The sequence below is a fragment of the Pleurodeles waltl genome, unplaced genomic scaffold (genome assembly GCF_031143425.1).
Source record: "Pleurodeles waltl isolate 20211129_DDA unplaced genomic scaffold, aPleWal1.hap1.20221129 scaffold_282, whole genome shotgun sequence".
Lineage (NCBI taxonomy): Eukaryota > Metazoa > Chordata > Amphibia > Caudata > Salamandridae > Pleurodeles > Pleurodeles waltl.
This window is the reverse complement of record NW_027149988.1, coordinates 132266-159079: the sequence shown is the minus strand read 5'-3', so window position 1 is coordinate 159079 and position 26814 is coordinate 132266. Positions and strand designations below refer to the sequence as shown.

The 26814-nt window shown below is 47.5% G+C and overlaps 1 protein-coding gene across 1 annotated transcript in view; it reads right to left on the bottom strand.

Annotated features, from left to right (window-relative positions):
- Window positions 1-26814, bottom strand: part of LOC138275586 (peptidoglycan recognition protein 1-like) — a 47126-nt gene that overhangs the window by 8616 nt on the left and 11696 nt on the right. Inside the window, exons 2-3 of the mRNA XM_069219130.1 lie at window positions 21286-21384; window positions 9906-10107 (exon numbers count right to left, since the gene is read on the bottom strand). Coding sequence (XP_069075231.1) covers window positions 9906-10107; window positions 21286-21334 — 251 coding nt within the window. The 5' untranslated portion in view covers window positions 21335-21384. The remainder of the gene's footprint in view (window positions 1-9905; window positions 10108-21285; window positions 21385-26814) is intronic.

Below are 26814 nucleotides of genomic sequence, written 5' to 3'. Positions count from 1 at the left end.
AAGGCCTTTGGAACTCAATGGATCTTGGGTTAATCCCTGGTATTGTACAAGGACTGGTCTTGTCTCTGGAACCAGAGACTCCAAATACTACAGCAGCTCACTCAAGTATTTCCTTCTAAGTCTTTGCCTGTCTGGGCACAGTGAGGTTCAACAGCTGCACCCTACTCTTGGAGGTTGGTGAGACCCAGAATGTCTAGTTCACACACATCACTCACAATTTACATTTTGTCCAAACACTGTGAATAGCATTGTTTTTTTAAAGAAACATTACTAATGTGTTTTTCAAGGTAAGTAATATGTTTAATAACTCCAGGACCTGTAGCATATGATATGTTGAGCAAATATTAGATACTTCTCTTAATTTTAGTCAGTAATGTCACAGATTCTGTCCAAGGGATCCAATTACAGCCTCAAATGTTAACTTAATAGCCAAGCGTCAGTGCCTGGTGTAGTAGGCCGATTCTCCCTGTCTAGTATATCGGGCAGAAGCTGTCAGTGTGCTTCATACTGCCCTCTTGAAGATCTGAAGCTCTGTGAGTGGTCCAACAGCCAAAGCCGTGGACCTTCAAGCATGGCTGCCACCACCCACAGGGGCTAAAGACAGGGTAGGGGAAGTGGCACATGGTGGCTCATGGGTTCTTATGCACAGGCTGCCACCACCCACAGGGGCTAAAGACAGGGTATGGGAAGTGGCACATGGTGGCTCATGAGTTCTCATGCACAGGCTGGCACCACCCACAGGGGCTAAAGACAGGGTAGGGGAAGTGGCACATGGTGGCTCATGGGTTCTCATGCACAGGCAGGCACCACCCACAGGGGCTAAAGACAGGGTAGGGGAAGTGGTACATGGTGGCTCATGGGTTCTAATGCACAGGCTGGCACCATCCGCAGGGGCTAAAGATAGGACAGGGGAAGTGGCACACAGTGGCTCGAAGGTTCTCACACAAAGGTTGGCACCACCTGCACGGGTTAAAGACAGGACAGGGGAAGTGGCACACAGAGGTTAGTGGGTTCTCACACAAAGGTTGGCACCACCCCAGGGGCTAACATCAGGACAGGTAAGGGGCACAAGGTGGTTCATGGATTCTCACGCACAGGTTGGCACCACCGTGGGCACAATAGATATACAGCAGCAATGGTGCATGTCTGAGGAGCCCTGGCCCTTGCTGCCACAGATGCCTCTTACATTGGACAGAGCTGAGGAGAGGTTGCGAGTGATCAACATTGTGATCTCCTTCTCTGACAGCGTCTTCTCTCTCTCTTCTCACTGAGGGTCACTCAAGGGTGTCAGCATGCCCGGACTAGGCAGGGGGCATAGACCCCCTGTCTTGGCAGTCTCTGATTATCTACCTCGTCCGTATTCCTTCTTCTAGACCTAAAAACACTTGAGTCTCAGCCACAGAATTCACCCATACACAGCGAAAATATACTTATATGCTGCTTAATATGGTCGACCCCACTGGATGTAAGTGACACTTGCCCCATGTAGGTGAGGCGACCACAAGGTAAGGGACACTTGTCCCATGTAGGTGAGGCGACCACAAGGTAAGTGACACTTGTCCCATGTAGGTGAAGCAGCCACACTGGAGGTAAGTGACACTTGTCCCATGTAGGTGAGGCGACCCCACTGGATGTGAGTGACACTTGTCCCATGTAGGTGAGGCGGCCACACTGGAGGTAAGTGACACTTGTCCCATGTAGGTGAGGCGACCCCACTGGATGTGAGTGACACTTGTCCCATGTAGGTGAGGCAGCTGCACTGGAGGTGTCACTTGTCCCATGTAGATGAGGCGGCCACACTGGAGGTAAGTGACACTTGTCCCATGTAGGTGAGGTGATCACACTGGAGGTAAGTGACACTTGTCCCATGTAGGTGAGGCAACCACACGGGAGGTAAGTGACACTTGTCCCATGTAGATGAGGTGGCCACACTGGAGGTAAGTGACACTTGTCCCATGTAGGTGAAGCAGCCACACTGGAGGTAAGTGACACTTGTCCCATGTAGGTGAGGTGGCCACACTGGAGGTAAGTGACACTTGTCCCATGTAGGTGAGGTGACCACACTGGAGGTAAGTGACACTTGTCCCATGTAGGTGAGGCAACCACACGGGAGGTAAGTGACACTTGTCCCATGTAGGTGAGGCGGCCACACTGGAGGTAAGTGACACTTGTCCCATGTAGGTGAAGCAGCCACACTGGAGGTAAGTGACACTTGTCCCATGTAGGTGAGGCGACCCCACTGGATGTGAGTGACACTTGTCCTATGTAGATGAGGTGGCCACACTGGAGGTAAGTGACACTTGTCCCATGTAGGTGAGGTGGCCACACTGGAGGTAAGTGACACTTGTCCCATGTAGGTGAGGCGACCCCACTGGATGTGAGTGACACTTGTCCCATGTAGATGAGGCAGCTGCACTGGAGGTGTCACTTGTCCCATGTAGATGAGGCGGCCACACTGGAGGTAAGTGACACTTGTCCATGTAGGTGAGGTGGCCACACTGGAGGTAAGTGACACTTGTCCCATGTAGGTGAGGCGACCACACTGAAGGTAAGTGTAACTTGTCCCACAAAGGGCAATGTTGTTTCTGAAGACGCCTCCCCTTCTGACGCGTGGATAGGAAGGTGTATGGGGCTATCAAGAGGGCTTATGCAGTGGGCAATTTTGCATTACGGGCAAACGCATATTCCATTTACACTGAGCAATCCTTGCTCAAGGATTTCCAGTCCTTGTTGGACAACATGGTTGAGGGGTTAGACTGTCAACAGCAAGTATGTTTTCTTTCTGACATTTCCTTTGCTAATTTGTGTTCCTCTGCAGTGGCCTCAGGGGCAGCTGTTTCAGCCCGCTGTCACTTGTGGATGCGTACCTGGTGGGCTGATACCTTGCAGAAAGCAGTCTTGTTGAAGCTTCCTTTTGATGGCGTTAAATTGTCAGGGTAGCAATCGAAAGACATGGTTAAAAAGACTGCTGAAAACAAGACGTTGGGTGGACCTTTAAAAGCCTTCACTAGGAGTAAATATTTTGCCTACAAGTGTGCTTTTCCTTTTTCATCCTACAGGGGGAATTCTCAGCCCTTTCTGGATCATGGCCACAGTTGGGGGGCCCCTCATACTGACAAATCCCACTCCAGCCCTCGGCAGCCAGTCCCTCAGGTGCTATCCAGCAAAGGTCCTAACTACCTGCTGGATGTTCCAGTTGGGACTCGGCGTTGACATTTCAGAAGGACTTGGGCTTCCACCATTTCAGGTGTTTGGGTGGTTCAAGTAGTCTCCAGGGGTTATTGTTTGGAGCTCTCTAACGTTCCAGAGAATGTTTTACAAAGCAACCCTGGGAGCCCTTCAAATGGCAGGCTCTGGTGGAAGGGGTGCAGACGTTGCTACAAAAGAAGGCTATTGTTCGGTTACTCAATCAGACTGCATTCGGGGGTTTTATTCCATTCTGTTCATTGTGCAAAAACCTTCGGGGACTTTTGTTGAGTTCTGGACTTGAAGGTCTTGAACGAGTTCTTGGTTCACCAGACATTCAAAATGACAACCTTGAAGAGCATTTTCCCATTGCTCAGACAGGGGGAACTTCTGGCCTCTCTGGACATGCTGAATGCCAACCTTCATGGGCCAATCTTCCTCGAGCATCAGAGGTTTCTCTGCTTCACTCTGGGGGATCACCATTCCCAATTTCAAGTCCTACCATTTGGGTTGACTTCAACTCCAAGAGTTTTTACCAAGCTCTTGGCTCCCTTCTTGGGCATTTTGCATTCAGTTGGTATGCAGGCGTTACCATATTTAGATGACTGGTAAATTAGTTCTCCTTTTTCTAAGGCCAAAGCCGATGCCATGGAGGTGTATCACATTCTACAGAGCCATGGCTTCCTGTTAAATCTGCCCAAGTTCAATCTACATCCAGTCCAGTCGCTCCAGTTCTTAGGGCCCTGTTTTGTATGGATGAGGGGGTGGTGTTTCCCCAAACAGGGCTTCCACGCTGATGGCTCATCTTTTGGACCTGCTGCAGCATCCCCAAGCCTCAGCCCGCCTGTAGTTACGCAATCACGGGGAAATGGCTTCCGCCCTGGGCCTGGTTCCTTGGAGCCATTTGCATCTTTATCCTTTAGTGCACCATTTCTTGTGAATGTGGAGTCCCCTCTCCGAAGGCTTCGAGGCTATGGTTCCCGTTTCTTCTCCGATCAGGACAGAGCTACACTGGTGGTTGGTTCTGGAAAACTTGTGGAGAGGGCCCATTCTCTATTCCTCTGAATATCACCACAGATGCCAACAAAGTGGGATAGGGTGCAGTTTCTTGGGACCTCAAAGCCCAGGGCTAGTGGTCCAGGCTGGAGGTGCTCAATTCATCCAAATGGAGGGAATTGGTGGCTGTGAGGGAGGCACTCCTGTAGTTCCATCCTCTGATACAGCGATGTCCAGTATGTGTTCAAACAGACAACCAGATTGTCAGAGCTTATATCAACAGGCAGGGGGGATAGTTTCCTCCTTTACCTGTTGGCAAGGGAGATTTGTGCTTGGGCAGAGCTCAACCTTCTCTCTCTCCGAAATGTTTATCTTCCGGGAAAGGAGAATGGGCTTGCCAATCTATTGAGCCGGTCTTTCCCGTTCCCGTCTTCTATCTCCCTGCGTCTCTCTCTTCTTTTTTGGGGGAAATCACTCACAGGTTACGCCTCCCATGATTGGACCTATTTGCCACGAAAGAGAATTCACTCCTCATTTTTCTCTCTGATTCCAGTCCGGGGGGAATACAGTTCAGAGAAGTCACTCTTAAGTCGCCTTCCTTTCTGTGGTTCAAAACTGTTTGGCCCCCAGCTTAATGATCTTGTTAAGACGTCCATTTTGGATCACAAACCACTGGGTTTTAGATGTTGGAGTGCCTTTGGTCAAGCATCTACCAAGAGGGGTACAAGGCAGCCCATTTGTGGCAGGGGACGTTGCTGTTGTACTCCTGTCATTGGTAATCCTGGCAACAGCCCTCAGTATCCTCAGCCCCTCTGTCCAGTCTCCAAGCATGATCATCTGGATAAAGTGGGAGAAAACATCAAGGTTTTCTATTCAGCATAGGAATCAGATGTTTTGGACGCCTCGGTCCTTCAAGTGGTAAAGGAAGGCTACAAGATAGACTGTTCTGCTCCTCCAATGGATGCTTTCATCACAACTCCAGCTTCAATTCAAACAAAGTCCTCATCAAGGTGATTCAGGATCTCTCAAGGAAACAGGGCATCATCTCAGTGCCAGAGGAAGGGAAGCAAAAGGGATATTACCCTCTCATGTTCTTAGTGCACAAGCGCTCTGGAGAGTATCGTCCGTCCTAGATCTAAAGACTGTTGATCTATACATTAATTGCCAATGATTCAAGATGGTGACTCTAAAGCAATGTTTGCCTCTGGCCCTTCTGACATGTTTTTGGGATCTATTGACCTTTTGGATGCTTACTTTCATATCCCTAGACACCCTGATATCTGATGTCTTTTTACCCTGGGTCATCATTTCCAATTCTGGGCCTGTTTTAGAGTTCGGTGGGTGGAGTTACTCTGTCACAAACATGACAGATATCCCGTCCGCCATATTACAATCCCATTATATCTTATGGGAATCATAATACTGCGGACAGGATATCTGTCATGTTCATGACAGAGTAACCCCCTCCGCCAAACTCTAAATCAGGCCCGCTGTGTCCTTTCTCTGGCCAGGATTCTGCTCCAGCCGCTTTTACTGAAGCTCTGGCACCATCGATGGGCAACCTTCATTCCTTTGGTTTGCTGTTTTTTTCCTTTGAGGTATGACTGGCTAATATGTGCTTCTTTTCTTAAGGCTCAAGAAGCTGTCCTAATGGTATGTGAGAGCCTGGAAAACCATGGTTTCATTCTCAATTCCAGCAAGTTGCATCTGATTCTTCCTCAAGGACTCCAATTCATTTGTGCCTTGTTCAAGACCAACATGGGGAGAGTCTATCCTCCTCCTGCGACAGCAGAAATCAATTAGCTGCCTGTGGATTCTCCTGAACTTGCAAGAAACCCTGGTGAGACAGTGGTAGAGAGTGCAGGGGGGCATAGCTGTGGCCTTTTTTCCAGCCCCCTGGGCTCAAATGCACCAATTCCATCTGGCCTGCCACCCTCTGTCATTCTGCATCCTGATCTTTCAAGACTGCAAAACCTTATTCCCAACTCCAGATCAGGTAATTCAGAAATGACAGTGGCATCCCCTCTAATCTGGACAGAGGGGTGTTGGTGGCTTCTCCCCTTTCCTTGACTAGAACAATATATGCCAGCAGTATCGAATGGGGTATCAAAAGGCCCAGGTCTTTGGACTTTTGAGGAGTTCATGACCTCTTCAAACTGGAAGGAGTTGGCTGCCTTCAAAGCCCTGTTGTCATTGGTGTCATGCAACAAGGGCAAAGCAGTCCAGAGCAGGACGGACAACCAGGTCTTGAGGACCAGCAGAAACCACAAGGTGGCACCAGGGTCCCTCTGCTAGTCCTCATAGCAGAGCAGGGTAGGGTCTTGGCAGAGGAGAACCTTTTGTGTGATGGTAATTTATCTGCCAGGGAGGGAGAATGGGAATGCAAACCATCTCAGCCAGACATTCCCCTCCTCTGTCTCCATGTCCCTGTGCTCTCACTTACTTCAGGAGATTGTAAACAGGTTCCAGCCTCCATGGCTGAATCTGTTTGCATCTCTTCAAGATTCTCTCCTTCCCAGATACTGCTCCCTTCTGTCATGTTGGCAGGGTAGGCACAATGAGTTTCAGGTAGCCCTCAGGTCTCTTCTTCAATTTCCCTCCCTTTCGTCTCATCAGGAGAGGCTTGTCCAAAATCAGAAGGGAGCAGCTAGCGGTGGTGGTGACCACCTGGAGACTTCATCCCTGGTTCCTACTGCTGTGTCATATATCGATCTTCCCTCTGTGGACCTTGTTTGTAGTGCCATCTCCTCTCAGGGTTCATGTCCTACCAGAGGGGTCTCTAAAGCAGCTCTCCCTGGGGATCTAGAGATTGAAAGGCAAAGGCTAGAGGCACTAGGATGTTCCTCAGAGAGGAGACTAAAAATCTACAAGAAGCATTGCAATTCTTTTCTAGATGATGCTCTTGAAGGGTTTAGTTTCTGTCTTTAGTGATGGGGAAATGTTTTGGAGTTCCTTAGGGATGGATTTCTCTTCGGTTTGGCTGTACCTTCTTTTCACAGCAATGGGAAGTAATCAAGGCCATCAGGGGTCCCTCTCCAGCACGGTTTGATCCACTGAGCTCTGGATTGATCAAAGGATTCAATTTGAAGAGGTTTATTGTTAATTCTTCAGTTCCTTCTTGGGATTTGCCTCTGGTATTGAGTTTGTGTGCAGGAATCTAATTTTAAGCCTCTGCCCACTGTTTCTTTGAAATATTTGAAATATTTCATAATATAGCTCTTTTCTTCTTGTAGCCATTACATCAGACTGCAAGTTGCGGGAAACTGAGGCCCTGCTTTTTCACAATCCCTTCTTAAACTACTTTCATGACAAGGTAATTCTAATACCAGACCCTACTTTCTTACCAAAGATATCATCTTCATTTCATCTTTCCCAGGATATAGTTCTTCCTGCCTTCTTTGCCTCTCCATCTTCAGAACAGGAAACTTCTGGTATTCCATAGATCTCTCTAATAGCCCTCTCTGTTTATTTAGAGAGAACCTCTTCTTTTAGAAAGGTGGATTTTGGTGGATTTTCTTTTTGTTGCGTTTGGTAATAAGATCCTTCATCCTAAGACTTCAACATTGAATCTTTGGATTAGAATTGTTATGTTGTTAGGTTACCAAATATCTGAAGTTTCTCTTCCCTCCGCTATCCAAGGACATTCTACTAGAGGAATGTCTTCATGTGGCAGCTTTTAAAGGTGATTCTTTCAAAGACATCTGCACTGCAGCCACGTGGTCCTCCTGTCACGCCTTCATTTCCCATTAGAGATGAAGGATGGGGACGATTTTGGGACCGCAGTTGGCTCAGAAGTACACTGAAAGATATATTCCTGAGCACTTCTCCTTAATAAATTCATCTGCATGTTGCATCAACTTGTAGGCTTGTGTTATCAGTTTTTTCACAAATAACTTGGGTATACGTTCACTATATTAGGACTGGGACAAGGTGATGTAGGTAATGACGCAGATACTTACCGGTAATCTTCATTACTCTGAGTCATAGTCTTACTCATCCCAGTCCTAGATTCCTTCCCTCCATACCCTGAGAAAAGGGGAAGATTGGTACTTGGTAATTATGGTTTGGTATTTTCAGGAAGCACTCTCACAGTCACACCACCTATATGGGTCACGTCTTAGTGTGGTGGCCATACAAGGTTGGGCATAAGAATATTTTAAATGAGTATGGGTGAATTCTGTGGGTGAGACACTGCTAACGTTTGTAGGACTGGGGCAAGGAGACTATGGGGGTGATTCTGATTGAGGCGGGCGGCCGCGGTCGAAAGACCGCGGAGGCCATTCAGGCTTTCCCGCTTGGCTGGCGGGCGACCGCCAGAAGGCCGCCCGCCAGCCCAGTGGGAAACCCCTCCCCACGAGGAAGCCGGCTCCGAATGGAGCCGGCGGAGTGGGTATGTGCGACGGGTGCAGTGGCACCCGTCGCGTATTTCAGTGTCTGCATAGCAGACACTGAAATACAAAGTGGGGCCCTCTTACGGGGGCCCCTGCAGTGCCCATGCCATTGGCATGGGCACTGCAGGGGCCCCCAGGGGCCCCGCGGCACCCCCTACCGCCATCCTGTTCCTGGCGGGAGACCCGCCAGGAACAGGATGGCGGTAGGGGTGTCAGAATCCCCATGGCGGCGGAGCGCGCTCCGCCGCCATGGAGGATTCACAAGGGCAAGGGAAAACCGGCGGGAGACCGCCGGTTTTCCGCATCTGACCGTGGCCGAACCGCCGCGGTCAGAATGCCCTGCGGGGCACCGCCGGCCTGTCGGCGGTGCTCCCGCCGACCCTGGCCCCGGCGGTCTCTGACCGCCGGGGTCAGAATGACCCCCTATGTCTCAGAGTAATGAAGGTTACCAGTAAGTAACTGAATTAGTCACCAAGCTCTTCACAGCTTTGCACTGGATTTCTGGACTCAGGCTCTGGTAAGAAGTAATTTGGATCCCCTCCATTCAAGGCAGTCTGTCACATTCTCCTCTTCAGGGTCCAGCACAACAAAGTATTTTTCTCCGGCCCATCTTATATATTCTTTCTTTGATGATTAGGTTAGCGGAACTGCGGTGGAGGACAGTTGGACATTTTGCCAAACACAGGTTGGACTACCGATTTTGTAAATCATTGAGTAAAGAAATTGGTGCATGCACTACATGTACGAAACTTTGTGACCATCGAATATCTGAGATGATTCGATCCTTGTACTTCATGAGTGTTACCCATGGATGGTTGTTGCTTTATTTACGCTTACCATACTAATTCTGAAGAACCTATTGTGATATGGAAATTTTACAAAATCTATGCCCTGATAAAGCTCTATTTAGGGAAAAACGTGTTTGCTGCACTCTTGTTCCTGTGTGAAGATTAATAAAGAATTTAATATAATAAAAACAATTCTTGGATCAATTTTGTGAATCTGATTGACTGTGTACATTACTTTCTGTGTTGCCTCTCTAATGTAAAAAAGTGCCTTTATCTTGGGTCATTTGGTAGCTAAATAATAGAGGTGGACGGCTAGTGAGCAGACTTAGTGGAACTCACAGGTGGTGCGGTACATTGGTCCTTAGTTATCTCCTTTTCTTTTGTAAGTAACTCACTTTCAAGCTTGTCCCCTCTGCTATGGTAGTGGACCTGACCTGACAGCTTTGTCCCGTGTATCCCTCCGCTGTCACCATCTGTAGAGCTGGGTTTCTGCACTTTGAGCACTTGACTTTCAGGTTATAATCCTATTCCCTCCTCATCTCACCTGTAGCCGATGTCACACCATTTGTTCTTGTTGATGTGTAAGTTCTGCACTGCCTTCACTTGTGCCACACATTTCGCTCTGGTGTTACAGGCGGCTCCAGCCGTGTGATGAATGACAACATAAGGTACCGGGATCTTCATCGGTTTGAGGCAGGTCACCTTGCGAGCCCCCCACCCTGAGCGGGTAATGATGTTGGGGCACCCTGTTAAAGAGAGTGAGGAAGAGGTTGTGTTACATGCAAAATGTGCTTCATCCTAACACTTACTTTGCTTATTTTACAGTTTTTTTTCAGAAAACAGGATTTGAGCCAGACCAATGTGGCTGTTTCTTTCTTTTTTGGCATTTAGTGGCGCTGTGTGCACACTACACAATGCAGTAAACAGCAAATAATAAATATTCACATTATGGCACAGGTACAGTACAGAATTACAGTCACTCAGTTTGCTGGTGTCACATAGTGGGCCCCCCAGCTGGAGATGGAGGGGCCAGAGCTTTCTCCACCGTGCATAGTGTGGTCAGCAAGTGTGTGGCTCAGCAGGCAAATGTTCAAGAATGAGCAGACCACCATCACCCCCAATATGCAGGGCCAGCTTTAACGCTGGGGGCACCCTGTGCGACAAACTTTGTTGGCACCTTGCCCCATGACCTCCTCATTGGATTCCCTCACTACCACTGGAAAAAAAGTGCCCCACATCTCTCCAAAGCTCACATACATTTCATTTTTTTTAAAGCATTGGTAAAATCTGGATGTACTAATAAGAATGTTTATCTACCAAAACGAACCCCTTTTGTCAACATTAGGAATAGAGAATTAAATACTGGGGGAAAACATATGGGGGCTGATTTAAGAAAAGTGGTGCTTCCCCCAGTACAGCTCTACTTTCCTTTCGCCCCTTAATGCCCCCTATCGCCACAATGAGAAGCTACCAACTCAGGCTGAGCAGGTGCCTGACTAATCAGGCGTTCTTGGGGGGCAAGCTGGGATTCACCAGTTCCAATAGTGGAGTTTTTCCCTAACGGAGTAGAAACTCCTTTGCTCTCTGGTGCCTTAGTTAAAGGTTGCCCACCTTTCCTTTCCTTTTGCTTTTTCTTTTTCTTCAGGGGCCTACTTGCACTCACTGCAAGGGCAGCACCTCCAGAATACTTGGGAGAGGTCTGGCAATCGGCCAGTTCCACTTTTGAGCTCTGACCAACCTCTGGGTGGTCATTTCGAAGGAGACAGTGAAGGGGGAGGTCTGTACTGACTACCACCCTTCTCCAGCTAAGAGACCCAAGTATCTGTATAGGTACTACAGCTACTGGCCTATCACTGACTATCCCTGGGATAACCCTTACCCTGGCAGTCTCTCCTGCTATATACTGGTTTGGTAGCACCAGCCTGTCATGCACAATTGTGTGACTGGCACAGGTGTCTCTCAGGGCAGTGGTTGGGATTCCATTCACCAGTAGGAGATGGAAGGTTCTACTCCCCTCTGGAATCTCTAACTCACCTTGTGGGGCCCACTTTCCAGTTAAAGGCAATGAGGCCCTCCTAATCTGATGAGTCATCCCCAGTGGCTACAATGGGTGACCCTGGGGGCTTACTAGTGGCTCTGTTTTTGGGACAAGAAGTGTCCTGGGTGTGGTGCCCTGTCTTTTGACAGTTGTGGCACCGAGCCTTAGTGGCATCCCAGTTTTTACCCTGGTACCCACCTTTGTTTTGAGAGGTGTCTTTGGGCCCAGCCTCCGGGAAAACATTTTGGGGGCCTAAGGTCTCCTTTTCTTTATTTCTTTGGTGCACCCCCTTTTATTCTTGTTGGGTCCTCCCTGACTCTTTCTTTTGGTCACCCTCTCCAGTTCTAGTTTTGGACACTCTAGTTTTCACCCAATGGTCAGCCTTCCTCCCAAGCTCTTGGGGGGAGACTGGCCCCAAATCTATAGATACTGGTGTAACTTGTCTTGGACACAATTACTCCAAAGGTGCTCTTTCATTATTAAATTGTACAGCCCTTCATAATCATGTACCTTGTTGCCTTCTAACCAACCACCTAGCATGTTTACTGAGAAGTCCACAAACTCTACCCAGTACTTACTCTGAGATTTATGAGTCCCCTGAATTTTATGCAGCATTCCTCAGAGGTAAATCCAAAGCCCTCAATCAGGGTCCCCTTCATGAGGTCATAGGATTTAGCATCTGTTTCACTCAGTGTCAGGAGCCCATCCCTGCACTTTCATGAGAACAATTTCCATAACAGAGTGCTCCAGTGCTTCTTTTGGACAACCCTCCCAATGCAGGCTCTTTCAAAAGAAAACAACAATTTCTGGATATCATCTCCTTCTTGGTTGGGGGGGACAACTCATTTTGGGAGTCTTAGGTTGAAAGGTTTCTCTTCCTCCCTATCTATTAGTATGCTGCCACCAGAGATGGGTCCTGGGCCCAACTGTTTTCTTTGTTTATTTGTTTCCAAGAGCTGCCACTCTACGGCCAGTCTCTTGGTCAGCCTGGCAATGTCCAGGTCTGTTTCTGTGCGTGCTCTAGAGCTTCTGGTAGATGAGCTACCCTCATCTCCATTGTACACATTGTCTTCACCCACCACAGATGCATCATCATCTATTTCATCTGGGGGGGTTTTCTTTTTCATGCTGGGCCACCAGAAACATACGTTTCTCTGCTTTGGGGCTCTTTCCGGTATGAAATTTGTATAGTCTGCAGAGTCTCCTTAATTGGGCATAGCTATATGCCTCATAATGTTCCAGGTCGAGCTCCTGGGTTCTGGTCTCTGTATCACACATATATACTTCACTAAAGCTGTGACCTTTTTCAGAATTTAGAATCCCCGTTTTGGAAGGCCAACTGAAGTAAAGACTTTTAAAACTTTATTCTGAAGTTGTAGGGACCTAACCAGGGCACTGACAATTATTTTAAACATTTGCAAAAAATGTTTAGTCATTTAAAAATCAGAAATAATTAACTAAAGGCAATTTGGAGAGTTATCGTTGGTATCTGCAAATGCAAAGTCTTTATCCCACCGCTGGTCCACCAAATGCAGGAGGCTGGCCCTTTATATAGTGTACAAAGCTAAGCACACTGTACAGGGGGTCCATGCAACCACATGTTGGTTTACAGAGGTAAAAACTAGATCCCCTAATGCTCTAACTTTTAAGGTAACTTGGTCGAGCAGTTAGGCCAATCTTGGAGAAGTACAAAGCATTTGTTGTACTCATGGTATCAACCATGCAACTCACACACTCAAGGGACTAACTCAAGACCAATTTATAAAAATACTTAAGAATTAGATGTAATTTTTAAGACCAAGATTATCAAAATTGTTTAGCTACTTTTTAAGCTATGAATTTTTGAAGTTTAAAAAGAATAGCCTTTTTGTGGTTAAGTACGCACCTTAGGAATCAATGAAAAGTCACCTTTGAAAATACATATAAAATCCCACAGTTGCTTTAACAAGTTCTTCTTTTACAGGTTGGTCGAGGTCATTGGTGGGCACACTGTGCCAGCTGGTGAAGTTCGGGCAGCTCCTGGTTCCAGCAGGAGCAGCAGTGAAAGGTCTCTGGAGCTTGTGCAGGGCCACTGCGGGGGACCACTGGGAAAAGGTCTGTGCAGGTATTTTTAAGGTGGTTCTTTGGGGTCCCCTTGGAGGGTCGAGGTCACAAGGTATGAGGGACCCTTAGGGCACACCAGGTTATTTATGGCCGGGCACAGGGCGACTGGGTGCAGAGCAAATCTGTGAGGCAGAAGGTGTGCGCAAAGATGCCCTTTGGAGCTGGAGGTAAATTGGTACAAAGGTCTTTTGCAGGACAATGGGACACTCTGGCAGGAGGTCCATGGTGTTTTCTGAAGTCCCTTCACTGGGGCTTCCTCCTGATCCTTTTTCAGCCCCAGACGGGCTGGTTTTTCCTGGTGTCCGATGTCAGCTGACCAATGCCCAGGGTATTGCTACAGTTTCACCACTGGAGGACAGAGTGCCACCAAACTTGGCACACTTGCTGGGCTTGTCCTCATATTTCTCAGTGTGTCATTGGGTCTAGCTGCAACTTCCAGTTTGGGAGTTAGTGGCTGGTCAGTGAAGTGACCATCACTGGTTTGCTGGTTTATTCTTGTTGCAGAGTGGTACCTCCACTCTGAAGGGAGTTCTTGGGTGATATTCAAAGCCTGGAGTTCCTTTGGGTTTCTTAAACATTTTTTAAGTTGTCCAGCAGCTCCTTAGTGGTGTTTGTCAGGAACTGGGTGCAGCTGGCAGGATTTGGTGTCTTCTCTTTGTTGCAGCAGGTCTACAGTTCCCACGCCTTGGATCTTCTTGGTGCTGGTCTTCTTTTGTCCATCAAATCTGATTTTCTGGTCTAGGGTTGCCCACTAAATAATGTATTTAGTGGGAATATTTAGGGGGAACCTGACGGTGACCAATGGGTCATCTACCTTAGGGGGGCTACCCCCACTAAACGATTGCTTCCTGTGGGGAGGGTTCTCTTCCCTATACCTGGTTGGCTATTTTTCCTCCATCCAAGATGGAGGAAAGTGAAATGGAGTGTCCACCTTGCAGGCAACACCCTAGGGGGGTGCATGCCAGGTGAGTCACTCCTCCTTCCCTTTGAGTAATTTCCCACCTTTGCTCCTGCCAAAAGTGTGAATTTGCAAAGGGGGTGACGATCTGCTGCTAGCCACCGTCCTGGGGGGTCGAGTTTCAAAGGCGGTTAGCCCATTGTAGCTCACCAGAAGGGCAGGTAACATCCCTGAGGGAGGGAGTGGGTGGTAGCACTTCCACCCACGGAGGACTTTGTACTACAAACCAGAGAGATAGATCTCTCCCCGAGGTGTATAGATTGGGTGTCTAGAGGTGGCAGGCTGGATAGGACCAGTCAGCAACTCTGCCAGGGTAGTCAGCTTTTGCAGGGGGCACCTCTAAGGTGACCCCTGGTTTCATTTTATAATAAATCCAATACTGGTACCAGTTTGGATGTATCATTCTGAGTTTTTTGATACCAAACAACCCAGGGTTCAGAGTAACCATTATGTAGCTATGGAAATCATACTGGACAGTGTCCAGCATATGCATTTAAAATGGCTGCTCTGTTTACTCACTATGTCCCAGGTTTGGCAAGGACACAGTCGGGGCATATTGTTCATACAGCTATGGCCTCACATACAATATAATGCACCCTGCTTAGGGCTGAAAGGTCTGCCAGAGGGGTGACTCACCTATATGTATGAAGTGTATAGTGGACAGGGCACGCAGGCAGTGTGCCACGTCAAGTTTGCATTTTAGGATTGCACCAGGGCACTCAGCCTGCTAAGGCAGTGCTGGGTGCATGACCGTAGAGGGTGGCTCAATCAGTGGTGCTGCCCTCAGGGGCCTATCCTTAGTACCCCATACCCTGGGTACCTAAGTACCATTTACTAGGGACTTATAGTGGCTGCTAAAGGTGTTGCCAATTACCTCTGCAATTTTAGGGAAAGAACACTGGCACTGGGAACCTGGTGGCAGGATCACAGTGCACTCCAGTCAAAGTTGCATCCAGAAACCAGGCAAAAAGTGTGTGTGGGGGGGAGGTAGGGGGACTGCAACAAAGTGCATCCCACAGGTTTAGGAAGAGATTGAGGGGTCACCTTCAGTGGTGGAGTATGAATCCCAGACGTTTAGGCAGAGATTAAAGGGTCACCTTCAGTGGTGGAGTAAGAATCCTGCAGGTTTACGGAGATATCTAAGGATCACCTTCCACGTTGGAGTATGAATCCCTCAGACAGGTTCAGGCAGAGATTGAAGCATCCCCTTCAGTGGTGTAGTATGAATCCTACAGGTTTGAGGAGACGTCTAAGCGTCACCCTCAGAGGTGGAGTATGAATCCCACAAGTTAAGACAAATATTAAAGGGTCACCTTCAGCGGTGTAGTATGAATCCCGCAAGTTTATGTGGACATATAAGAGTCACCTTCAGTGGTGGAGTATGTATCCCACAGACTTCCATAGGCTCAGGCAGAGATCGAGGGGTCACCTTCATCAGCGAAGTATGATTCCCACAGGTTTAGGCAGGGATCTAAGGGTCACCTTCAGAGATGGAGTCTGAATCCCAGAAGTTTACGCAGAGATTGAAGGGGCACCCTCAGCGGCGGAGTATGAATCACTATACTATACTATACGTTAAAAAAAACAGAAATTCACTGAAAAAACCCCAAAGGTTACAGGGACGTTATAGTTACAAAATAGAACTAAAAACAAAACATAGAAATTCACAGAAGAGAAACAAAGGTTACAGGAAACTTACAGTTAAGCTCACAATTTAAATGTACAAAACCATAAAAATTTACCAGTTATAGTTACCTCAAGTAACTATAACTCGCACCCTCACCATGCACTGCAAATTATCCCACAAATTACGGCAATCATGCCATCTTTCATAGCATCATTGATAATATCTTAAGAAACCTTGTGTCCCTTCCGCTAAGCACCCCACTGTTCCCTCTTTTCAAGGACCTCGGCATCAAACGCATTGGTCACAAAGCCCGCCTGCGACCTCTGCTGTACTGGCGGCGTCTCTGGACCACTCCGGAACTTGTCATCTTCACCGAAGCTCTACAGGTCATCCTAAAAGCCGACCACCTGCACAGAATCCCCTGGCTACGATCCATCAAGGATTTACTCCACTCTATCGGGCTCGATGATCTCTGGAACTCACCAGCCACGTCAGTCTTTCCCTCGAAAAGCGAACTAAAGAAACTTTACTGGCAAAGGGCCAACAACGAAGACACTCGGGCTGCACTCCACACTACATTATCTTGTGACTTTGCCAACCTAAAAGAGTCATGCAAGTACGAAACTTTTTGGGACCTAATCACGGCCCCAAGGGAAAGGAAACTGTACTTCCAGCTCCGCATTGGAACACTCCCATTAAGACTTTTCACCAGCAGCTGGTCAAACAACGAATCCACCGCATGCCCTGCTTGCAAAGCCCCCGTGGAGAATCTCCCTCACCTCCTTTTTGCATGCCCCGCGTATACTGCCCCCCCGTAGGAAATGGCTGGCCCCGGCATGCAGACTACTGGGAGCACGCTGCTCTGCGCTAGCTCTGCGAATCCTCAGATCAGACACCAGACCAACGCTAGTGATCGCTATCGCCAAATTCCTCGGAGCTAGTTGGCTTATTAGAGGGAAAACTCTCCTGGACAAAGACTCCAAATAAGACTGTCCCAACATCCTGCAGAGTGCATTTCACTTCATTTCATTTTTTCTAATTTCATTCCATTTTATTCTATCTCATTTTTATTCCATTTTTAATTTTTATTTATATTTCATTCCCTTTTATCACCATATTTACCTGCAATTTTATTTTATCATGTGTATTTATTTGTATTTATTACTGCTCGCGCTTTTTTGGCTCTTGTAGCCGCAATAAAGCTTCTTTGAATTGAATTGAATTGATAATATCAATGTAATAGTAGCAGTAACATTTTTGACAAAAAAACTGTGCTTGGCAGGGGCATTAGTTGTAGTTACCTTAGGGCACGAGTGTTGGAGGCTGGCTCTCTCTGCAATGTACAAAGTTGAGTACACTATTCAGGGGGTTCAGACAACCACACGTTGGTTTCCAGAGGTAAAAATCAGACCACATAATGCTCTAATTTTTAATGTAGCTGGTCGAGCAGTTAGGCTAAACCAGGAGATGTGCTAAGTATTTGCTGTACTCACAAATCCAATCATGCACCACACAAACTCAATGAATAACTCAAGACCAGAATTTATAAAAATACTTCAGACTCTTATATAATATTTAAGACCCGGGGCACACAGCAGATCTTGTGGTGCAAGGCCCAGGGCGCCCAGGTGCAGGGCATTTTGGAGGTCTTGGATACTGTGCACAACAGAGTCCACTGGGGCTGCAGGTGAGTCTCTTTGTGGGTGACTTACAGGACAACAGGGCACTCTGGTCAGAGGCCTGGGGTTTTCCTGAAGTCCCTGGGCTTCCTCCTGATCCTTTTTCAGCTCTGGGGGAGCTGGTTTTCTACTGGTCCGATGTTGGCTGACCAGTACCCAGGGTATTGCTGTATCTCCACCACTAGAGGGCGCAGTGCCACCAAACATGGCACAGTTGTTGGGCACTTCCGGGTGGTTATCGGTGTGTCGTTGGGTCTGGCTGTGTTTTCCGGTCACAGAGACATTGACGATTCAGTGAAGTAACCCTCACTGGTTTGTTGGTCCTTTGCAGGTTTCATGCTTTTTTTGAGTGGTGCCTCCACTCAGGAGGGAGATATGGGGTGATCCTTGAAGCCTGGATGTCCCCGGGGTTTCTTGGGGTCGGTCCAGTGTTCAGCTCCTCCGCATGTTGCAATTGTCGGGACTCTGGTGCAACAAGCAGGGGTCTTGGTGCCTCTTCTGGTGCAGCAGGTCCTCTGTTCTCGTCCTGGAGGGTTCTTTGGGGCTGGTCTTCCTTTCTTCTTGGGATGTTTTTCAAATCTGAATTCTAGGTCTAGAGGAGACCACTAAATACTGAATTTAGTGTGCGTTTTAGGACAACCTGGTGGTGTCCAATGGGGCACTTACCCTTGGATGGCTTCACCCACTACAGTGACCACTTCCTGTGGGAAGGGTCACTTCCCTAAACTTCGTTGGTGGTTTCTCTCCATTCCAAGAAGGAGAAATCTGAATCAGAGGGTCCACTTCGCATACAAGCCCTGAGGGGTGGTGCATGCTCAGTGAGGCCACTGCTCCTCCCCTTTGTCTGGTTTCCTGCCCTGGCTCCCGCCCAAAGAGTGGGTTTTCAAGGGGGAAGCCCTCTGCCTGCTAGCAGCAGGCTTGGGGCTCGAGTTTCAGGGGCTGTAGCCCTTTGAAGCTCACCGCCAAGGTGTTGCACATTCCTGAGGGAGGGGGTGTGAACTCCTCCACCCAGGAAGGGCATTGTCTTACAAACCAGAGAGCCAGGGCTCTCCCCCAGGTTTGCATATTGGTTATCTGGAGGGGCAGCTGGAGGGAACGAGCCAGCAACTCTGCCAGTTAGGGTTAGCTTTTGCAGGGGGCACCTCTAAGGTGGCCCCTGAGTACATTTAAGGTTAAATTCAACACTGGCATCAGCTTGGATGTAATCTTCTGAGTTGTTTCATACCAAACACCCCAGGGTACAGAGAGCCACAATGTAGCTGGGGAATTCGTGTTTGACCAGTGCCCAGTACATACATTAAAATGGCTGCTCTGTTCACTCACCATGTCCCAGGTTTAGCAAGGACACAGTGGGGGCATATTGCTCATGCAGCTATGCTCTGGCATATAGTGATAGTGCACCCAGCCTTTGGGCTGAAAGGCCTGCCAGAGGGGTGTCTTATCCATAATATACGCAGTGTAGGGTGGACAGGGCACACAGAGGGTGTGCCATGTGAGTTTGTCTTTTTAGGTTTGCCCCAGTACACTCAACCTGCAGTGGCAGTGCTGGGTGTATCTGGGTGCAAGACCCTTGAGGGTGGAACAATCAGTGCTGCTGATTGTCCTGGGTACTGGGGTACGCATTTAATAGGGACTTTTAGGGGTATTTAAGAAGAGCTCTGGCCCACGGAACCTGTTTAGCAGGTGTCCTGGGCACTACCAACTTCTAAAACACATCAACATCAGGCAAAAAGTGGGGGCAAACCATGCAAAAAGAGGTCTCCTCTCACAACGAGTTATAGTTACTTGAGGTAAATCTAACTATAACTGGTGAATTTTTATGGTTTTGTACGTTTAAAATGTGAGCCTAACTATAACTTCCCTGTAACCTTTGGTTTTGTAAGTGAATTTCTATGTTTTTTTTTAATTCTATTTTGTAACTATAACATCTCTGTAATCTTAGTTTTTTCAGTGAATATATATATATATATATATATATATATATATATATATATATATATATATATATATATATATATATATGTATGTGTTTATCATGTTTAAATATGAAGTTGTATGCATGTATAGTTCCATAAGCACAATCCCCTGATGAGCACCACATAGGCTGAGGCTGGCTCCAGGCTGGCATGAACTCCGCCAGCTCCAATTCCAAAAAACGGTGGAAAACTGAAATTGAAAGGGATTAGTGCAAATTATCTCAGGTTTATCTGCAGAGAGTGTTAACTCAGCGGTATTTCTGATCCTCCCAATTGTCGTGATCACTAGGATGCGAGCGATACACGAGGCTCCTCTTCTTTCAGGCCCTTTTGGGATCACCTGCTCCACTGTGGATAAACAGATCATGGATATATCACAAATAAATCACTAATACCAGCTCTTGGATTGCTGCTGAACATGTCTTTGGTTTTGGTTTTGGAGTGTGTGAGGGGGTCAAACATTTAAAAATACTTACCTACAAACTGCAATACAAGCAGACATAAAGCCCCGCCCCTTGTGGCCTAACTCCAACCAGAGGTGGGGTAACAGAATGCCCGCTGACCCCTGAGTGTCCTAAGCACCCACAACCAGTAGTGCTGAAACAGTTTTCAGATGTGGGTGCTGCCTTCAATGGTACAACGCTGAATTAATAGGGTTGTGAAAAATGCAACCGTCACATAAAGAACAAGTGCAGCAAATGAGCCACGCCCGCTCAGTAGGAGCCACACCCCTCAGTAGGAGCCATGCACACTGAGCCATGCCCATTCATCAGGAGGCATGTGCACTGAGCCACACCACTCAGCAGGAGCCATGCACACTGAGCCATGCCCACTCAGCAGGTGAATGGTAAGGGTGTGCTATGTAGCCCGTGGTACATTTTGGAGCACACTGTGGCAAATATATTACTAACGCATGGTGTGGTAGCGCACCCTCATTTACAGAAAACACATTTGACATTGAAATGGCTACTAAATTTGAGAAGACATGCAGTTTTACTGATTAAACTATATAGCGCCCAAAGGGTAATTAATGTGTGGACATCAAGATTCAGCAAATATTTTACATTTGCACACCACCTAGTGAAATGCATTGATTTGATACTATTAAAATCTTTGTTTTAATCTCACTTCAGAATTACAAAAAAGTGTTTCATTTGGCCTTTTCTGATTGCTGATATATGTTGAAATATTTGTACATTTTAGTATTAAAATGTTGTTGTGTGTTAGAAAAAATGCATCTTATTCCCTTTCCTTTTATACCAGCAAGAGTGTCCCATGTCTCATTTTACAAAATCATTTCACTTTTCAGCCAGAGAAAGAAAAGTAAACACCAGTTTCAATGTTAAAACAATAAGCAGCAGCTTGTCAGAAGACAGTCTGACATTTGCCCTCTCTCTGGGTGCACAGCTAATGTGACAAGTTGAAAACAACAGTTACAGGCATCTTTATTGCTCATTCCCCCCTCGGAACTGCAGCATGAGTATCTTGGGGTGCTGCAGCATTCCCTGCAGCCCTACTGTCAGCGGCTATGCCCACAACTCACCGTACGTGAGGGCGCACAGTGCCGAGAGCAGCAACACCACACGGAGCATCCTTGCCACTTCCGGAATATTCTTTCAGGAGCAAACAGCAAAGCAGCACCCTGCAAAGCAGAAACAGAAGGGGTACAGTTAGGAAGGGGGGCGGCAGAGCTGCTCACAAAGAGTGACAAGTGTGGGCCAAAGGTGGGGCACAAAAGACCATGAGGACACCAGGGATAAACACAACAGTCTGCACACTCAGGTACTGTTCTCACACACGGAGACAGGAGCACCCCATTTGGCTATCAAGTGATAGCCACTTACTTAATTCAAACCCCCAAAAAGTTGAGAATATCAGATGCAGTCAATTGTGGTGGGAGCGGAGCAAGGACAAAAAACAGGACTGGCGGGGGGCATCTGGGACTTTAGCCCAAATAACAGGCCCCATCTACCCGCCCCCCCTGAGGCTGACACACAGACGTAATGGTGTAGCCAGAGTGTCACAGGCCATAGTGCAAGGAGGAAATGGGTCCCCCCCGGTGGCTGTTTGAACTATGAAATACAGCAAAAATCAGGGTTCAGTGGGCACCTCAGGCACCTGCAGCACCCATTGAATTACACGCCTGCTGTTACATATCATAATCCCTTTTCCTCCAGGCCCACCACACAAGAGACAAGGAGAGCTGCCACTAGGGCATCTTACAGGGTACAGGCGTCAGGTCACTATGACAGCAGGCAGGGATGAAACAGGAGGACTCAAGGCAAGGAATGAAGACCACAAGCAAACAAGGCAGGAACTAAATTAAAGTAGGCAAGGGATACAACACAAGGCAGGGATAAAACACAAGGCAGGGATATAACACAAGGCAGGGATAAAAGACAAGACCTCAAGGGAACAAGACAGGGATAAAACACGACACCAAGGGAACAAGGCAGGGATAAAACACAAGGCATGGATAAAACACAAGGCATGGATAAAACACAAGTCAGGGACAAAACAGAAGGACTCAAGGCAGGGATACGACACAAGAACACAAACAGACAAGGCAGGAACTAAATACAAGAAGGCAAGGGGACAAGGCAGGAATACAACACAAGGCAGGGATATAACACAAGGCAGGGGTAAAACACCAGACCCTAAGGGAACAAGGCAGGGATAAAACACAAGACACCAAGGGAACAAGGCAGGGATAAAACACAAGACATGGATACAACACAAGGCATGACAAAACAGAAGGATTTAAGGCAGGGATCAGACACAGAACACAAGCAAACAAGGCAGAAACTAAATACAAGAAGGCAAGGAGACAAGGCAGGGATACAACACAAGGCAGGGATATAACACAATACAGGGATAAAATACAAGACCCCAAGGGAACAAGGCAGGGATAAACACAAGACCCCAAGGGGACAAGGCAGGGATAAAACACAAGACCCCAAGGGAACAAGGCAGCGGTAAACACAAGACCCCAAGGGAACAAGGCATGGATACAAGGCAAGGCAGGGATAAAAACACAAGACCCCAAGGGAACAAGGCAGGGATAAAACACAAGGCAGGGGTAAAACACAAGACCCCAAGGAAACATGGCAGGGATAAAACACGAGGAAGGGACAAAACACAAGGACTCAAGGCAGGGATAATACACAGGAGCACAAGCAAACAAGAAGGGAACTAAATACAAGAAGGCAAGGGGCAGAGGCAGGGATATAACACAATGTGAGGATACAACACAAGGCAGGGATACAACACAAGGCAGGGATAAAACAAAAGGTGAGGATACAACACAAGGCAGGTATACAACACAAGGCAGGGATACAACACAAGGCGGGGATACAACACAAGGCAGGGATGCAACACAAGGCAGGAATAAAACACAAGGCAGGGATAAAACATAAGATCCCAAGGGAACAAGGCAGGGATAAAACACAAGATCCGAAGGGAACAAGGCAGGGATAAAACACATGACCCCAAGGGAACAAAGCAAGGATAAAACACAAGGCTGGGATAACAGAAGGCAGGGCTAAAACAGAAGAAAACATTGGCAGGGTTGAGGCACAGGCACACTAGGAAGGGATATAATACAAGACAGGAATAAAACACATGCCCCAAGGGAACAAGGCAGGGATAAAACACAAGACACCAAGAGAACAAGGCAGGGGTAAAACAGAAGAAAACTAGGCCAGGTTAAGACACAGGCACATTAGTCAGGGGTAAAACACAAGACCCCAGAGAACAAGGCAGGGATAAAACACAAGGCATGGATAAAACTCAAGACCCAAAGGGAACAAGGCGGGGTAAAACACAAGACCCCCAGGGAACAAGGCAGGGGTAAAACAGAAGAAAACCAGGCCGGGTCAAGACACAGGCACATTAGCCAGGGGTAAAACACAAGACCACAAGGGCATAAGGTAAAGGAAAGACACAAGGGCACAAGATGGGAATGAAACGAGGACACTAGGCAGTAATAAAAGACAAATGCACAAGGTGGAGATAAAACTGCTCTGAACACACCTGATGGTCACATACTTCCTCGAGCCTGAGGTTTTACTTCTGCACATTACAGCTGCACATCTCTCCTGATCCCGGGAGCACAGCTCTCCAGTATAGATCAGGGCGGATGGCCCTCTGTGTGATCTGTGTACTCCTGGGAAGGGTGGATCCATTGACTTATTCTCTGGTAGATCGCAGAGGTTCTCTGAGAGAAGAAGGCGGCCATGTGATAGAGCAGTGAAGATGGACTGAGGTTCTTGGTGGGGCCTGGGAAGAGTGTGTCTTCTAAGGTGACAGATTTTCATCTGTGGTTTTATTTAAGTGTTAGAGAAAGGGGCCTTCTCTGTAGGAGCTCAGACTTGTCAGTGATGTGTGAATGAAAAGTATGTTCGAGTTGTCATAACCTTAGAGCTGAGACCTCCAGGTCTCTCCTCCACCGGTGACACTTAAGGATGCCCTCAGCTATGGAAACAAACCTTGTGTGGTCACAGCTACACCACCCACTGCTGACACCTGCTGATGCTGTAGAGGGGTCCTAGGTAAAACCAGAGGAAGTCTCCTCGTCCTGCACCCCGACCCCGAGGTCAACTCTCCACCCCCACCTGTGACTACTGCCAGCTACTTATGTTCAGGAACTAACTCAAGCCCCACCCCCCAACCCACTGGCACCTGATCACAAGAGTGAACCAGCCAATCCGCACAGAATGTATAAAGGCGTCACCGGACATCCCGCCCACCTCCTCATTCCCTGTGAATGTGTGACTCCTCCGTTTTGGTTCCATGGACCTGTTTGATACAGTCCAGCAGCATCTGGCCCCAACACATGATCATCATCACATGACATATGTTGAATGTGAAGCCCTGTGCTGGACTAGAAATGTGGGACTTATTATATGAAAACTCCACATGATAAATGAAACCAGCAATAAGTGTCCCTGCTTGAGTTGGACTCACCTGACTCTTCCTTCTCCAGACGGGTCCTGGATGTGAGTCTGAGCCTGGGACTGTAGGAAGTTATCCTCTTTTTGGCATGTTACCCCTATTTTCTGCCTGATGTAAGTTTGTTTGACTGTTCTTATGGTTTATAGCTTGCTTGTCAGTATGTTTCACTTTTTTTAAAAGTATGCTAACTAGGAATCCAGTGCTTATATACTCTCTCTTTCTAAATTGATCACTACATACTGTAGTGATCAATTTAGTGTTTCACTCCAAATTGGCATACTGGGCCCCCCTTATAGGTCTCTAATATATGGTACATAGGTACCCAGTGTAGGAAAGTACCATCTTGCCTGGTATGTTACCCCCATTTTTACTTGTGTGTCAGTTTGTTTTTGCCTGTGTCACTGGGATCCTGCTAGCCAGGACCCCAGTGCTCATAGTAGAAACCCTATTTGTCAGTGTGTTTGATATGTGTCACTGGGATACTGCTAGCCAGGACCCCAGTGCTCATAGTTCGTGGCCTAAATGTGTTCCCTGTGTGGTGTCTAACTGTGTCACTGAGGCTCTGCTAACCAGAACCTACCTCAGTGTTTATGCTCTCTCTTCTTTTAAAATTGTCACTGCAGGCTAGTGACCATTTTCACCAATTCTGATTGGCACACTGGAACACCCTTATAATTCCCTAGTATATGGTACTGAGGTACCCAGGGTATTGGGGTTCCAGGAGATCCCTATGGGCTGCAGCATTTCTTTTGCCACCTATAGGGAGCTCAGACAATTCTTACACAGGACTGCCACAGCAGCCTGAGTGAAATAACGTCCACGTTATTTCACACCCATTTTACACTGCACTTAGGTAACTTATAAGCCATCTGTATGTCTAACCCTCAGTTAGTGAAGGTTAGGTGCAAAGTTATTAAGTGTGAGGGCACCCTGGCACTAGCCAAGGTGCCCCCACATTGTTCAGGGCAATTTCCCTGGACTCTGTGAGTGCAGGGACACCATTACACGTGTGAGTTACATATAGGTCAATACCTATATGTAGCTTTACAATGGTAACTCTGAACATGGCCATGTAAAATCTCTAAGATCGTGGAATTGTCCCCCCAGCCAAATCTGGTATTAGGGTGCCAATCCCAAGCATCCCCGGGGCTCCAGCATGGACCCCGGGTACTGCCAAACTAGTTCTCTGGGGTTTTCTCTGCCGCTACCACTGCTGCCAACCCTCAGACAGGTTTCTGCCCTCCTTCGGTCTGGGCAGCCCAGTCCCAGGAAGGCAGAACAAAGGATTTCCTCTGAGATACGGTGGTTGCAGGAGGCTGGCCCGGCTTATAGTGGGTACCTTGTGATACTTACACTTTGTGCCAGTTCCAGTTCTCCCTTATTAGTAGATTAGAAGTGTTCTAGCAGCTTTGGCTGATAGAGGTAGCTATAGCAAAGAAGCTTAGGCTGAACTAGGAGACATGCAAAGCTCCTACTATACCACTTATATCATATAGCACTATATCATGAGAAACACAGTACTCAGACTTACTAAAAATAAAGGTACTTTATTTAAGTGACAATATGCCAAAAGTATATACTCCCTTAGGAGGTAAGTAAAATATACACACAAACCAAAATCAGGTAAGTAAACCGTTAGAAAAGTAGTGCAAACACTGTAGAACACAATAGGATGCAATAGGCCTAGGGGCAACACAAACCATATACTCCAAAAGTGGAATGCGAACCACGAATGGACCCCAGGCCTAGTACAGTGTGTAGAGGGTCACTGGGAGTGTAAGAAAACACTAAGGCTGTCCAAGATACCCCACCCCAAGACCCTGAAAAGTAGGAGTAAAGTTACCCTAGTACCTCAGAAACACAGTAAAGTCATGATAGAGGATTCTGCAAAGGCAGCAACTGACTGCAAAGCACTGGAGACGGATTCCTGGACCTGAGGACCTGTAGAGGAAGGGGACCAAGTTCAAGAGTCACGCAAGTGTCCGGGGGGGCAGGAGCCCACTAAACCCTGGATGAAAGTGCAAAAGGGCTGCCTACGGGTGGAAGAAGCCAAAGATTCTGCAACAACGGAAGGTGCCTATGGTCAGAAGATGTCCCACGGCGTGCTGGAGGATGCAGA